We start from the raw sequence: 15,567 nt of genomic DNA on the forward strand, positions 1-15,567 counted from the left end.
AGGCCAGCCTGGTCTACAGAGTGAGTTCCAGGACAGCCAAGACTACATAGAGAAACCCTGTCTCGAAAAACCAAAAAAAAAAAAAAAAAAAAAAAGATGACTAGAAACACAAAAAGCAGAGCCTGGACAGCTTTCAGAAATCTCCAGAAACGGTTTGGGATTTAGGTTCTGGGGCCCCCATTCAGTGTGAAAGGCATAGGAATGCGCAGATGGGCGGTAAAAGGCAACACTGGGAATTGAACCCAGGGCCTTACCAATGAGCTACACATTCCTAGTCCAGCTTTGATGGGTCAGGACTTAAAACCAGGAACAAGCAGGATGAAGAACTGACTGACAGGAAGCAAGACCTAACCAAGGAGCAGGCTAGAAGAAAGATGGTATGTTCAACCTGGTGGGAAAGACAGCAGGAGGAAGGGGCCCATGCTGAGCCCATACCTTGTGAGCCAGGTGCAGCACACGCACGTCGGCATACTCCATCTTGAGAACACTGTTTTCCACCAAGAACTTGCTGCGCAGGTCATCCAAGTAGGCTGTTCTCATCGGGTCCACAGCCTGGTGGGGAAGCAGGCAGTTATGGGGGCGGGGGGTGTCACTGCCTTCTAATGGCCCACTGGGCCTCCTCTGGCCTGTCCTCCCCAAGACCCAACTTGCTTTGAGGGTACTGAAGTACTGCAGTGTTTCTTTCTCGTAGAGGAGGGGGTCCAGTGCCCTCATCAGGAGGATGATGGTCAGCAGGCACCCTAGGGAGAAGGGGGAGAGAGGTGTTCAGTGTCTTGAGCCCCTCTGCTTGGGGAAGTTCCCTGGACAGGCTTTCCCCGTGCGGTTCTTGGGAGCGGGCTTAGGCTCTCACATTTATTCTCAGGCTCCAGCTCCTGCAGCTCCTTACAGGACTCAAGCTCGGACTGTAGCACTGTGGACTTTTCCACGGACAGCTCGCACCTGAGAGCGGGGAGGTTAGGGAAGGCATGGTGCCTACAGCCCCGAGTTCTAAGCCATCCTCCTTCCCCGGGGCCCAGGCCTCCTGCCCCAACTGCCTAGTGTCTAGACCCTCTGTTTGTCCATGGGTTTCTTGTCACCTGAACAGCTGTTCATCGGTGGCTGAGTCGCGGCACCAGCCCTCCTGGTGGCCTAGGGGAAAGGTTAAGTAGTTGGAATGGGACACTGTGGGGAGAGGAGAGAGAAGGCTTGGGGGGCTGGCGAGGCGAGGGGAGTTTTAGACAGCATCACCTTTTAAAAGCACACACTCCTTCTGGGTATCGCTTCCTGTCCAGATGACACGAAACGTGTGCTGGGGCAAGTGGTCATTGAGAGAGGCAGCAGGCAGGTCACAGAGCTGAGAGCACTGGTCAAGGAATGTGCTACCTCACTGCTTTTCTGACTGTCCCACCCTAGTCCTGCCCCACCAATCCCAGGATACCCAGACATGGCTGGGCCGGTTCCTGCCATCTGGAGTCCTCCATTCCACACTCAAAGGTGCCTCATCAACCGTGAGTAGCAAGGTCCCCATCTTGGAGCCCACCTGCCACGGGGAACAAAGAAAGACTCCTTAGCTGTCACGGCCTCAGACGCAGGGTCTCACCACAATGCGCTTAACAAAACCGCTTGACTCACTATCAGGGGACGAGAAAAGCAGACTGACAGACAGGCCTCTTCCCGGCTCACATGCAGGCAGCACAGAACATCGTGGGGCTCCGCTAGGGAGAGAGATAGCCTCGGTTTACCTTAAATGCCGTTTTTGTTTCTTTCTAAGTCTCAAACATCCTGCCCTTTCCCCACTGCTTACCCCGCCCCAGGAGCCAGCGGTGATAGAACCAGGCACTCTGATCATTGGGGTCAGTAAAGAAGGCATTCTGCACCAACTCCAGCTCTGTGGGGGCCAGAGAGGTTGCGTCAGCATGGTAGGATCCTAGACATCCCAACAGCTCTCCAACCCAAGCCTCACACAGGAACTGCATGTGTCAGTAAGAAGGAGGAGCTAAATAAGGTGGTGCAGAGCGGGGTTAGGCAGCCATCAGGACTGGGGTGCTCCTGTAGAATCCTTGCCAGGATCCTCTAGACCACTGGTCCTTAGCCTTCCTAATGCTGCAATCCTTTAACACAGTTGCTCATGTTGTGGTGACCCCCCCCCCCCACCATAAAATGATTTTTGCTGCTCCTTGCTAACTGTAATTTTGTTACTGCGATGAATCATGATGTAAATACCTGATATTCCTGATGGTCTTAGGCGATCCCAGTGAAAAGAGTTGGTCAACTCTCAAAGGGGTCGCAAGCCACAGGTTGAGAACTGCTGGTCTAGGCCCACTCACCTCTCAGCAGTACATTTTCAGGGAGCCGTCCCTGGGGGCCAGAATCTGGCTGGGGGTGCAGCTGGGGCAAGAGGCAGGAGCGATAATGCCAGGAAGAATAATTGGAGAAGTTCCGGGTGATGAGGCTGTCAGTGAAGGCTAGTTCCTCTGCAGGCGCAACAGCAGCCTGTGCAGCTACAAATCTCCGATAGTCCCAGCAATGAACTAGAGAGGTTGAGGGAGGGAGCCTATCTCAGATGCAGGACAAAGAGGAGATACTGCACTGACGGTCCCCAGAATTCCTCAGAGAGCCCTAGCAATTCCTCCATGCAAACTACATAGACTGCTCCTATATATACATATACATACATCTGGTTCCGCCATCCCTTTCAGCACTACCAGGATGCTGGTGCTAGATCCTGCGTATCCCTCCCCGCTCTGAGGACCCAGTACCAGGATGCGGGGCCCATGAGGTTTGTAGGGACAGGACTGTGGACACGTACAGTTCCGCTCATCGGCCTCGAGGAAGCGAGCACACAGCTCCAGCTCCCGGGCCCAATTGGGCTCAGGCAGGCGACTCAGCAGCCAGCAGCGGTGGTGCCAAGTGCCATAGGACTTAGGGTTCACACGCAGACAGCTCTCAAGGAAGCCTAGTTCTGCCTTCACAAGAGCAGCCAACTCCTCAGGGGACCTGGACCCCAAGAGAAGGGGGGGGGGTTAGAGCCTTCCAACATCCAACCCCAACTTGTCCCTCCCTTCTTGTATCTGGTCCCCCCACTATCCTATCTCTATGCCCGGCTACTCCAGTCTTCCTCCAGTTCTGCACCCAGGCAAGGGCCAGGGCAGAGACCTGAACTACTACATACTTTTGGGTTTCTAGCTGCTGGAGCACTTCTCTGCGACAGTTCCAGAGGGTGGCAAAATCAGGGTTGGCTCCCAGAATCTGGCTTGTCAGTTCTAGGACGGATTCATCCAGCTCGCCAGCCTGCCGCTGTGAAGACAGGTTATAGGGTCAGGGACCACAGCCTTTCCCCAGCTCTAGGCTAAACATTATAAACTCTGAACCAGTCAATAATGGCACTATGCAACAGGTACTGTGCAAAACCTTACATGGCCTACACAGGTATTTTTCTCACTTAATCTTTGCAATACTCGTATGCAGGTTGTGCAATCATCAGCTCTATTTTACAGATGAAGGCAGTTCCAGTGACTCGAACAAGGCAATATAGCAACAACAGTCAGAATCAAAATTTGGATCCCTACAGTTTGACTCTAGGGTCAAGCTTTTGGTCTCTGTATTATTGGGGACTACCTCTGAGGGCCCCACCTTCTGGAAGACAGCTTGAGTGGCTGACTGGTAGAGCTTTAGCTTCTGTTCCCGTTCTAGCCTTTTGGCTTCTGCCTGCTCTTCGGACGTCTTCACCTTCAGGCGTCCATGCTACCAGGGATATGAGGATAGGATAATATGAACGCAGGTTGCCTTGCAAGGGCAGACTTGCAGAAGCCCCGCCGAGACAGCCACGTGGGATGAGGGCATAGGCATGCAGGGGAAAGGGGCTGAGCTCAGGGTGCTCACCATGGTTTCGGCTCAGCGATGAGGACAGGGGAGGGAGGGGTCCGGAGGCAGCCCGTTCAGTCTGCCGAGAGAGATGTCAATCACAGAACCCCGCCCACACGGCCCCGCCCCCCAGGTGTTTCCCGGAAGCTGCCAGCAGGCCCAGGCTAAGGATCCCTGTGTGTTAAAAGGGGGCCGGCGGCTGGCACTGTGAGGTCAGGCAGGAGGAAGCGCTCACCACAACCACGGCCTCCGTTCCCACGGATCTTTCCGAAGCCCCACCCGCCAGGACCGTCAGGGCCGAGGCACACGCCGCGCATGGAGAGAGCAGTGCCTGCCCGTCCGTCCCGCGGACCCTTGCACCCCCTCCTCCACCGGCGAACTCACCTGCTCAGGGAGGAGGTGCCAGGACGTGCAACTCCGGCCGCCACCGAGTCCCAGTGTGGCTAGAGCGGCTCCGTGCTGTGTGAGGTGCAGAGACGAGGCGCTGCGCCACCTGCAGGCCTGGCATGGGAGCTGCGTGTGTGTCAACCAGTTTGTGTTAGCGCCCAGGTGTGTGTGTGTGTGTGTGTGTGTGTGTGATTGGAGAATGTGGACAGGCTCTTCCCATTAGCAACTCAAAACTGCAGCCTGAAGGGACCGGTATCGGCTCAGGACACCCCAAGACCAAGTTCTCAGGACAAAGGAGCTTTATTTGCCCTAGAGGGACGAAGTATAGGAATAAGAGACGAGACAGGAGATGGAGAAGGGGAAAGAGAAGAGGGGAGAGGGGGCGGGGCCGGGGCCGGACGGACGGACGGACAGGTATTTCTCCCGGAGAGGGGACAAAGGACTGTCTTTGAATAGAGAGGAGACAGACGTGGCCCATAGGAAAATGGCAGTTTATAAAGGTAAAAGGGGAAATCCTGTGTTACGATGAGGTGAATAAGGGAATGGATCTTGGTAGCTGGCTTTAGGAACTCAATCTAACGGTTTTTAGCAAAACAGAGGGAGTGGGGAGAAGGGCAAGGCCTGACAGAGCCATGTTTGCCAAACTCAGGCTGGCTAGAGTCCCTTTCCAGCCTAGGTGAAGAAGTTTCTCCAGCAACCTGCTATTCAGCGAGTTCTGGCTGCCAAAAGTTCTCAGTTTCCTCCCTGTTCTCTTGATTTCATCTACATTCATGGTTACTATCTGGAAGATGATGGCATCCAAACCTCTCTCCAGTCCAGATGTTCACAAGCATAATGATAATGACAATTATATAGCAGTATATGTATGTATTGACATAGTCAAAAGCTAGAGGCAGTGGTGTTGTTGGTAATGTCAGCTTCTCAGGGGATCGACACAGAAGGGTCTAGAGTTTAAGATAATAGTGAGGTTTCTAATTTTTTAAAAAATTGAGTATCACTGGGCAGTAGTGGCACACTGCCTTTGATCCCATCACTCAGGAGGCAGAAGCAGGCAGTTCTCTGAGTTAGAGGCCAGCCTGGCTTACAGAGAGAAATTCTAGAACAGCCAGGGCTACACAGAGAAACCCTGTCTCGGAAAACCATAAAAAAGAAAAATGTAGTATCGCCTATATGTCCCAGAGATATTTCAAACTCTAAAAGTTAAAAAAGGGTCTCCCCCGTCCCCCCCCATCCCCCAGTGCCAGCTTTATCGTCATTGTTGCACTAAGTGGCAGTGTTCTCAAAGCTTTTTAGTCTCTTTAATAACCATTCAGTGCAGTTGCCACTAAGGCTGTTGCAATGTTCTTCATCCTGTGTCCTCTCTACTTTCATTCATCGTGAGCCATGGAGACAGATTTAAAGTATCCACTACCTGCCCAGCCCTTGTCTAGGTCCTCTTTTAGGTAACATATTCTAGAAGAAAAGGGAGGCTTCTCCCAGCCTTGTGTTCTTCAGTCCCATGGGGGAAACAGCTAAGTCACTGGTTATCCTTGCTCCTGGCACTGTGATGGGAGCTCTGTATTTTTAATGCACATGAGCACACACACACACACAGAGGACCACATGTGGAAGCCAAAACAGAGTGATTAAAAATACGACTCAGCCTAACTTGGTGGCTCACACCTGCAATCCTAGCACTTGGGAGGCTGAGGCAGGAAGGCCCTGAGTCTGAAGCCAGCCTGGGCTATACACTAAGATGTTAAGTGAAAAAGTTAAAAGGCTGGATTGGATGTCTTGGAGAACACCTGTAACCTCAAGACATGGGACAAGAGAAAGGATCCCAAGTTCAAGGCCAGCCTGGGTTACAATGGAGTTCCAGGTTAGTTTCTGCTATGTAATCTCAGAAACAAACAAAGAAACAAACAAAACAAACAAACAAACAAAAAGCTCCAACAACAACAAAACAATCATAGAAGAAAAAAAATTATCTAGATGCTTGAGTTGATGTTGTGATTAAATAAACTACCGGTGTGAAGTGCTTTGAACAATGACTATGTTGAATAAATACTCAGTAAATAATAATATAGCAAAGGTATTATAGTTATTATTTTTATTTTTCCCGACAAACATGCAAGAAATGGAGGTCCAAAGAGATTACTAGCTTGCTGAGGGCCACCCAAGTAGGAGTAGTAAGTACCAGGTAAGACAGCCGTGATTCTGGGCTAGTCTCCCTTCAACATCCATATTTTGTTATTGTTGCTGTTTGGCTACTTCTGGATCTTGTTTCTTGTTCTGTAGGCACTCAGACATGCAACCAGATACCAGGAATACAGATGCCAACCGGGGAAGGTTTGCCAAACACAGTGTTACATCATAGTTACTAAGGGAGGAGGGAAGGGGGCGGAGGAAGGGTGAGGTAAGCAAGAGCCGATTAAATAATTAGCAATCCTGAAACTGGCAAAGCTGAGTCAGGCAGGCTTGAGAGGAAGTGAGTATTGTGAAAAACATCTGCATTCAAAAAAGGAGGGGCCTGTGTTTTGGAAAGAGAAGGCAGGAAGGGCATGTCAGACATGTGGGGCGTGCAGCTGCAGGTGAGAAACCAAACAGACTCAGGCAGCTGGCAGAGGGATGCTAAACCAGGTGCCCTCACAGATAAGAATAAAAGATTGATGACAAGCCTCTTACGTAGTGGCAAGAGGAGTCGTCGTGAGTTATAGTTGGCCTTCACCTCGAGGGAGTGGGAAGCAGGCAGCTGTGCGCTGATATTTGCAGAGATTTTTCTGTTTGTTGTGAAAGCAGGGATTTGAACATCGGTAAAGACTAGTCAGCTTGCTTAAAGCACTGTGGGCATAAGTAGATATCATCACCCACATCACACAATGAGGAAACAGAGAGGGGGTGGAGGGCATCGGCACACACAGTATTTCCAGGACCCTGAGCAGAGCCCAAATATGGGTTGGAAGGAAGGAAGGGACCGTGAGCCACAGTCAAAGCTCGGCAGGCAGCCATGCTCCAGAGGTACAGGGAGTAAGGAAGAGGCAGGCATTGAACCTGGGGTCCTCTGTGTGTATTCGATCAATGGTCTTTAGCATCAGACCTGGCCTGCCATAGACTGCTAGGCTTCAGGGATCCAGTCTCAGGCAAAACAACCAAGCCAAACTATGCCAAAACCAAAATTTATTTCTGCTGTCTTAGAGGTTATGGTTAGTGAAGCCCTGTGTAATAGAACTCTGTGGCAGCGTGAGGTCACGCCTTTAATCCCAAAACTCAAGAAGCAAACGCAGTTGGATCTTTATGAACACACTGAGTTCCATGTGCTACCACACCAAGGCTACATAGTGAGACCATGTTCCAACCAACCAACCAACCAACCAAAAAGATATAGGGTCTTTCAGTAACTCTGGAGTGCCACACCTCAGCAGGCTTCCTAAGCTCCTGTGGTACTCCCTACCCCCACTGCAGAGGTTACAAACGAATCCAGGCTTTTACGTGGGTGTTGGATGCTGGAGAGCTGAACTTAGGTTTTCACAGTCATATAGCAAGCACTTTACTCACAGAGCCACCTCCCCAGCCTGCAATCCCCACCTCTCCTTTTCTTTTCAGTACTGGAGACTATAGGGCCTTGTTGGTATTAAGCAAACGGTGCCAATAAACCATGCCCTTAACCCTCTGACTTTCTTGACACTGAAAAAACAAACCAAAAAACCCCATTCATTCTCTGCATTGTCTCAAACTATTGCTTTAGTCCCAGGCTTCCAGGCTGAGATGTGGCTAGTGCAATTGAGCAATTGAATTCTTTTCCTTCTTTCCCTCCTTCCCTTCTTTCTTCCTCTCTTCCTTCTCTTCTTTCTTCCTTTCTTCCTTTCTTTCTTTCTTTCTTTCTTTCTTTCTTTCTTTCTTTCTTTCTTTCTTCCTTCCTTCCTTCCTTCCTTCCTTCCTTTTTGTTTGTTTGTTTGTTTGTTTGTTTTATTTTTTTTTTTCGAGACAGGGTTTCTCTGTATAGCTCTGGGTGTCCTGGATCTCACTCTGTAGACCAGGCTGGTCTCGAACTCAGAAATTCACCTCCCTCTGCCTCCCAAGTGCTGGGATTAAAGGTGTGTGCCACCACACCCAGCCCTTTCTTTCTTTCTTTTTCAAAAATTTTTTTTCAAGACAGGGTTTCTCTGTATAGCCCTGGGTGTCCTGGAACTTAACACTATAGACCAATCTGGCCTGGAACTCAAGAGAATCACTTGCCTCTGTCTCCCTAGTTCTAGGATTAAAGGTGCACACCATCACTACTGCCCAGATGAATTATTTTCTGAAAAATTGGAAGCCAGGTGGTGGGGGCACACACCTTTGATCTCAGCACAGGCAAACAGGAATCAGAGACAGATTGATCTTTGAGTTGGAAACCAGCCTGGTTTACACAGAGTGAGTTCCAAGACAAACAGGGCTACACAGAGACACCCTGTCTTGAAACAACCAAAAAAGAAGAAGAGGAGAGGAGGAAGAAGAAGAGGAGAGGAGGAAGAAGAAGAGGAAGAAGGAGAGAGATATTAAATTTAAATAGCTACTGGGAGGTATAGGCAAGAGCTGAATAGGAGTGGAGTGGATCAGATCTCTGGGAGTCTTGAACTTGAGTGGGGTAGGAGCCCATGGGAGTCTGCAGAAGGACACCTTCCTGTAACCGTCCTGGCAGGAGAGAAGATATATTACTCCCTTCTTGATTGGTATACTGGGAACAGGTGACTGAGCATAGCTGTTTGACATAGCCAGAGTGCAGACTTTGAACCTAAAATTCCAGTTAGTGTGTCCTGGACTCAAGTTAAGCTAAAAGGACTTCCTATAAGTCTCATTGTTGATATGTAACAATTTTTCCCTTAAACTTCTGCTGTTTCTTTTATTCTTCCTACAATCACCAAAAAAGGAATAACATACACACACCTTAAGAGTACACACATCATAAGGTTGCAGATCTGATCCTTCTATTTTAAAATTCTCCCAGGCACAGAGGAGAGACTGGGTTAGTGAGGGACTAGGAATTTCATAGGGAATCGGGATGGTAATTAGAAATCAGCAGAATACAGGCAGAACATGTCAGTCAGAGTCATGTGGGTGGGGAGAAGGGCTAGCAGTCAGACCAGACTTCTGGTTAGGCAGTCAGATGGGAAGAGGAGCCATGACCAGATAATAAAGATGGTGAACTTTCAAGATGGCTGGCTTTCTCCTTCACCCTCCTCTCCTGAGACAAAACCCTTGCAATTTCAAACAAAGGTCTGGTGGACTTTCCTTTCCCGCCAATAAGACTCCCTGCTGTGGAGCAGCCCGATCAGATCAAGGCCAGACCTTAGACATTTAGTTCAGATTTGGGAACCTACCAGCCTTCCTGTTTTTATTCAAATTGACCAACTCTAAATTTAACCCCTCAAAGACCCTTAAGACCCCCCAGGCCTCAAGGACAGACTGGCCTTCAGGTTGGTAGATGCTCTTACTCTCCCCGTGCTTCTTCACCCCTGATGGAAAGCCTTTCTTCACTGACTCCTTCAGCCTGCCCTCTGTCTGCTGCGCTTGAGATTTCTCCTGCTGCTGCCTATTGAGCTCAAGATTTTTCTCACCCTTTGATTCTTTAACTGGCAGAGAATATGAGCCCAATCAAGATGCCTAGATGATAACAGGTGTGCTTGGAGGGCGGGGAAGGGCACCTGCTTCTGAGGTGACAAGAAGGGCTGGGAGTAGATAGGACTAAGCTATCCCAACAAAGATTTCATAGATCAGCAGCTTATAAAGGAGACACCTGAGAATTTGCGGTTTCCACGGAGCTGTTGGAATGTGGTAGGGAGGGCGGCGTGAGAAGAGAAAGGGCCACTTCTACTCTGTTGGGTTTGATGTGGGGGTGCCCTGAGGCGCAAGAAACGGTTGCCTGGAGAGAGGTCAGAGCAGAAGAGGTTAGCGTGGGTGTTAGGCATGTGCACGTAGTAATTACACTGTGCCAGGGAATGTGCCATCCAGGGAGAGGGAGATGAGGGAACCCACAAACGAGCTTTGGTAGAGTCGTGGTTAGGGCAGGGCTGGGAGTGCTGGATGCTGGATGGAGCAGCATCCCCGGGGAAGCAGAGGGAGAAATGAACAATGGAAAGAGAGGGTGTCTGTGTTCCCAAAGCCATTATTCACAGCCATCATCATAGCTGGGTGCTATACAGCTGGTGTGACAAGGAGATGGACTCTGCTGGAGGCTCTGTGCTCAGAGGTGAGAGAGCCTGGTGTCCAGCCTGTCAGATTCCACAAGACAAATTTGCTCCTGGTCTCTCCAGCTTGGGCTTGCACACTTGTACTCTACTAAAACACACGGAAGGCAGGAAACATGGGAGGAAGTGAGCAACAGGGTGCTGGCGGTTTCTGGGCATGCTTCCTACCTCCCAGGGAAGGAACCAGAAAGGGGAACCTGGCCAGGTGTGGGTGTTGCTCCAGCAAGTCTCAAGTGATAGGTGCTTAGACGTTTGCATAAGTAGGCTCCAGGGTCCTTGAGGAGAAGTCAAAGGTTGGCAAGGGTGAGAGGCTAAGACCAAGTTACAAGAAAGGAATCGGAAGGGGAAGAACTGAGTAGGGCCCCTCATGTGCAGCAGTCTGGGAGCCTTCTCTTGGCTCCAGGGATGAAGTGCCTCGTTGTTATCTTCTGTGACTGTGATCTGCCTCTGCTCCCAGCATCAGATTCTTTCTTTCTACCCTTGGCCTCTATTGAGCAAGATGTCAAAGGAGGAGGGGGCCTAGTGAGTTCCCAGCAGCCCAAAGATACCCAGTGAAGGAAGTCATGCACCCCTGGGCTGAAGGTGGGGGCCAGGGTTGGAGTCAGGTTTCTGAATCACAGAGCTTTTATAGTGATCAGCAGTATTATCAGCATAGATTAGCCTCAGGATGGAGAACGGGGTGGGGTTGCATCAGATAACACTAACTAATGTCTGTGTCAGTTTTGTGCCAGGTCCCTAGTGGTGGCATTTTTTTTTTCCAATGACGGATAAATACTGGATTATGGGATGGCCAGTTTGATGGGATGGATTTGATAGCTTGAATAATCTCAAAGTCAAACTCTTTGGTTCTCAGATGGTAGTTTGCCTCAGAGCAACGGTGTGGGAGGTGGAGTAACACAGGAGTCTGAGAGGACAGGGGTCCTGGCTGTTTTAGAGCTGCTAGGAGTACATGTTGGTCTTTGCTTAGCAGAGCACAACATGTCCTTGAGTGATTCTAAGGGAGCTTGAATGCCCAGAGTGGGAGGGCTCCTAAGCCCCAGACTTGGTGGCAGTTATGTGCAAGTATGTGGTCCGTTTTAAGAGGCACAAAGGCAACCTGTAGTCAGGAGGGAAAAATCAAGATGGTGAGGAGAGCCCATGACCTTGGAGGCCGAACTAGAAGTCTCAGGTGGCAGAAGATGAGTTTTCAAAATCTTGGCAGAGTAGCAACACTAATCTCTCTCTCTCTCTCTCTCTCTCTCTCTCTCTCTCTCTCTCTCTCTGTGTGTGTGTGTGTGTGTGTGTGTGTCTGTGTGCATGTGGTGAGTGCCAGAGGTATGTTGGATCCCTGGAGCTGGAGTTACAGGTAGCTGTGAGCTACCTGATGTGGATGCTGGAAACTGCACTCTGGTCCTCTGCAAGAGGAGCTCAAGTTCCTAACTCCTGGCCACCTTTCCAGCTCAGTCCTGTATCTCTCCGGTGAGAACACAGACTCGTTAAGAAGGACTCTATTCATTGGAGCTGGCCAAAGGTGGATTGGGTCTCAATGAATAGTGGTAAATGTACTACCCATGAGGTAATGAAGTAATAAAGTTGGGCAGTGGTGGTGTGTGCCTTTAATCTTAGCACTCAGGAGGCAGAGGCACGCAGATCCTTAAGTCTGAGGCCAGCCTGCACTATAGATGGGAGTTCCAGGACAGCCAGGGTTACACAAAGAAACCCTGTCTCAAAAAAAGAAAAAAAAAAAAAAGAAAAAAGAAAGGAAAAAGAAAAGAAAAGAAAAGAAAAGAAAAGAAAAGAAAAGAAAAGAAAAGAAAAGAAAAGAAAAGAGAGCCAGCCAGCCAAAGAAAGAGGCAATAGAAGACATTCAGGGACAAGTGTGCCCTGTCCTGAACTTTCCAAGATTCTGATCGCTGAGCAGGGGAACAGAAGACTCAGAGCTCATGAATGTCCGCATTTCACTCCTTCCATCAGAGTTCCGAGGTTCTTCGAATACTTGGATTCTTTCTAGTGTCCCGACACCCCCGTTCCTTCTGAGTCAGTCTGGCGAAATCTCTTGATGACCAATGGTAAAATGCTGTGCACACAGCATACATCCTGGCTAGGGAAGGAGAGGGAACAGCCTAGCCTGTGAATAAAAGGGCGCAGCCCAAGGGCTGGGCCTAAAAGCCAAAAGGGAAAATCCCTGCCACAGAGAATCCTCTTTCACCTAGGAAGTGGTAGGGGCTGACTCAGGGTGCTGTCTTTGAGGAAGAGGTCAAGGAGAAGAAGCTGGGAAAAGAGACGGAAAAGCTCAAAAGACTTTTGGAGCCAGAACTTGAGCTTCTGCCATGGGAGCCAGACTCTGCATTCTGGTTGATGAGGCTGACGGCTTTGCTTAAAATTGTACTGAAGGGTTGGGAATATGGCCAAGATGCCTACTGCCGGGCAGCCTGGCAAAGCTGTTGAACAACTTTACAGTGGCACTGTTGAATTTAATTTAGGGCACATGCAATGTTAGCACGGAGAAGCACGATCCTGAGCCGAGGAACAGGATGAGAGACTGTGGGCACTTGAGGGAATGTGAGCTCCTTGACTGGGAGGGGAACTCAAAGGATAAGTGTTGGCTCTTTCCTGTCTCATCCATTCACTGCACAGTAGTAACTGAGGGCCTTGAGCTGGAACCTTTGGCACAGGGGATATGGTCATGAGACAAACAGATATAATCCCCACCGTATGAGCTAAAGCAGGGCTGTCCAACAGAACCTTCTGCATGATGGAGATAATCCCATAAGCAAAAGCACGTGGTACTGGGTGTGCTGAGCTGGGGCACTGCGTTGTCTAGGAATAAGGTAGGCTTCTTGCAAGAAGAGAGCCCAGAGCTGGGCTGGTTTGGGGCTTGTCTGCACATCTTTTCTGTGCCTCTTGGCACAGGTCTTATGGTCCTGTGACTACATTCTAGTTCATCATGTGGGGTGCAGGGCCCTGCTTCCAATTCTGCTGTAAACTACCCAAAGAGATGTATTTGCCTGCATTTCTCTTCCCTATCAAGGTTCCTTCACTGTAGCAGCTACTTGGTAAACATATAATTCAGCTAGTCATTCATCAACCAAAATGATTGGTTACCAGCACAGTTCCACACCACGATCCAAGATAAGATTCCTTCTCTCATAGATCTACATTCTAGTTCGGGGAGACAGACTTTGTAAAAGGAAATGTATACAATGGATGACTTCAGAGCATCATAAGCATCCTGAGGAGATCAAACCCTATACTGAAACATAGCTGGCTGGTCTTTGTAACTCCACAGAACACTGGGGGTCTTGGAAAGGAATGGAAAGATAGCTCAGTGGCTAAGAACACTTGCTGCGGGACTGGAGGGATAGCTCAGCAGTTAAGAGCACCGACTGCTCTTTCAGAGGTCCTGAGTTCAATTCCATCGATAATGGGATCTGATGCCCTCTTCTGGTGTGTCTGAAGAGAGCGACAGTGTACTCTCATACAGAAGAAGAAGAAGAAGAAGAAGAAGAAGAAGAAGAAGAAGAAGAAGAAGAAGAAGAAGAAGAAGAAGAAGAAGACTTGCTGTTCTTCCAAAGGACCTGGGTTCAGGTCCCAGCACCCATGTTGGGTAGCTTATAACTGCCTATAACTCTAGAGCCAGAAGAGCCAATGCTCCTGGCATCTGCCAGCATCTGTACATTGGCAGTATAGACTCACACACACATAAATAAATCTTTATAAAAAAAGAAAGCGAAGTACTACTAAAGATACTTTAAAATGCTATAGGGAAACATTATTTTATATGCTTACTTAAAAATACATATATAAGGGTATAGAGGTATGCTTCAGTGGGTAAGAACACTGGCTGTTCTTCCAAAGGACCCCAGTTCAAGTCTCAGTACCCACATGGTTCAAACCATCTGAAACTCCAGTACAAGAGTATCTCACATCCTCTTCTGGTTTCCATGTTCACTGTGTGCTTGTGATACATAGCCATACAACCAGGCAAAACACCCATTCATGTAAAAATAAAAGCAAATTTAATTATACATATATATGTGTGTTACATATATACAAATATATTTGTGTTTATATGTTTGTGTTCACACACACACACAAGGCTAGTTAGTCTTACATCAAGTTGACACACAAACTAGAGTTATCTTTGTTTTGTTTTTCCAAGACAGGGTTTCTCTGTGTAGCCCTGGCTCTCCTGGAACTCACTTTGTAGACCAGGCTGGCCTCAAACTCAGAAATCCGCCTGCCTTTGCCTCCCGAGTGCTGGGATTAATGGTGCATGCCACCATGCCTGGTGCTAGAGTTATCTTAAAGGAGAAAACCTCAATTGAGAAAATGCCTCCATAAGATCCAGCTGTAAGGCATTTTCTTTTCTAACCTCTCCCTTCATACCTCCCCTAGACAGGGTTTCTCGGGCAGGCACTTAAACCTTGGGTGTAACCAACAACTGTCTAACTGGACTCAAGCTCCATGGGAGGAAATTTACTCCTGGTACTGACAACCCAACCAACTGCCACTGATTGGAGGACCATAGACCCCAGAAGAGAACCTACTACTGCCACTCCCCTAAACAAATATAGTGTCTAACAATATTCTAAATCCTTACCCCTGTAACCACAGACAAGTTGTACCTCTTACTTCTCACCAAAGCTTCTTTTTCTTTTTTTCTTATAGACAGAGGGTCCTATAGAGATTCTCAACTGGTCAAAATACAGAGAACAAGTGACATTCATGATGCAACCCCCTACACCTAAGGCTCAGGAGAAATCACGGAAGAGAAACAGAAAAACAATAGTCAGAGGAACAGGACACCTGCTGCGTGATGGTGTCTTCTAGACTTATGGCCGGGAAGCTACACCCATGAAATCTCAGCAACATGGTCACCTACAGGACAGGCATAATGCCAGTGCCAACAGGGGAAACCTCACAAAGTCCCACCTCTAGTGAAGAGATTCAGGGAATTGAAGGCTTCTGAGGGAGGGAGAATTAATTTCCTCTAGGGATGCACCCTCTGATAGGTCATCCAACCCCAAGCGGTCGTCCCTAAACACATGTACATAAGAACAACATTTAAAGCTGGGCGTGGTGGCGCACGCCTTTAATCCCAGCACTCCGGAGGCAGAGGCAGGCGGATTTCTGAGTTCGAGGCCAGCCT

General features: G+C 49.0%; 1 protein-coding gene across 2 annotated transcripts in view; it reads right to left on the reverse strand.

Moving 5' to 3' along the window:
- Rabggta (Rab geranylgeranyltransferase subunit alpha) overlaps positions 1-4,280 on the reverse strand; it is a 6,070-nt gene extending 1,790 nt beyond the window's left edge. Inside the window, exons 1-14 of one of the 2 annotated variants that reach the window (XM_021181664.1) lie at positions 4,228-4,280; positions 3,862-3,922; positions 3,613-3,723; positions 3,152-3,276; positions 2,789-2,976; positions 2,307-2,510; positions 1,784-1,867; positions 1,612-1,694; positions 1,418-1,519; positions 1,228-1,333; positions 1,077-1,128; positions 851-939; positions 652-740; positions 436-552 (exon numbers count right to left, since the gene is read on the reverse strand). In XM_021181664.1, coding sequence (XP_021037323.1) covers positions 436-552; positions 652-740; positions 851-939; positions 1,077-1,128; positions 1,228-1,333; positions 1,418-1,519; positions 1,612-1,694; positions 1,784-1,867; positions 2,307-2,510; positions 2,789-2,976; positions 3,152-3,276; positions 3,613-3,723; positions 3,862-3,864 — 1,353 coding nt within the window. In that variant the 5' untranslated portion in view covers positions 3,865-3,922; positions 4,228-4,280. The other variant, XM_021181665.2, reaches the window with a different exon arrangement.
- Between the last annotated feature and the right edge of the window lie 11,287 nt (positions 4,281-15,567).

Source organism: Mus caroli, chromosome 14 (assembly GCF_900094665.2).
Source record: "Mus caroli chromosome 14, CAROLI_EIJ_v1.1, whole genome shotgun sequence".
Taxonomy (NCBI): domain Eukaryota; kingdom Metazoa; phylum Chordata; class Mammalia; order Rodentia; family Muridae; genus Mus; species Mus caroli.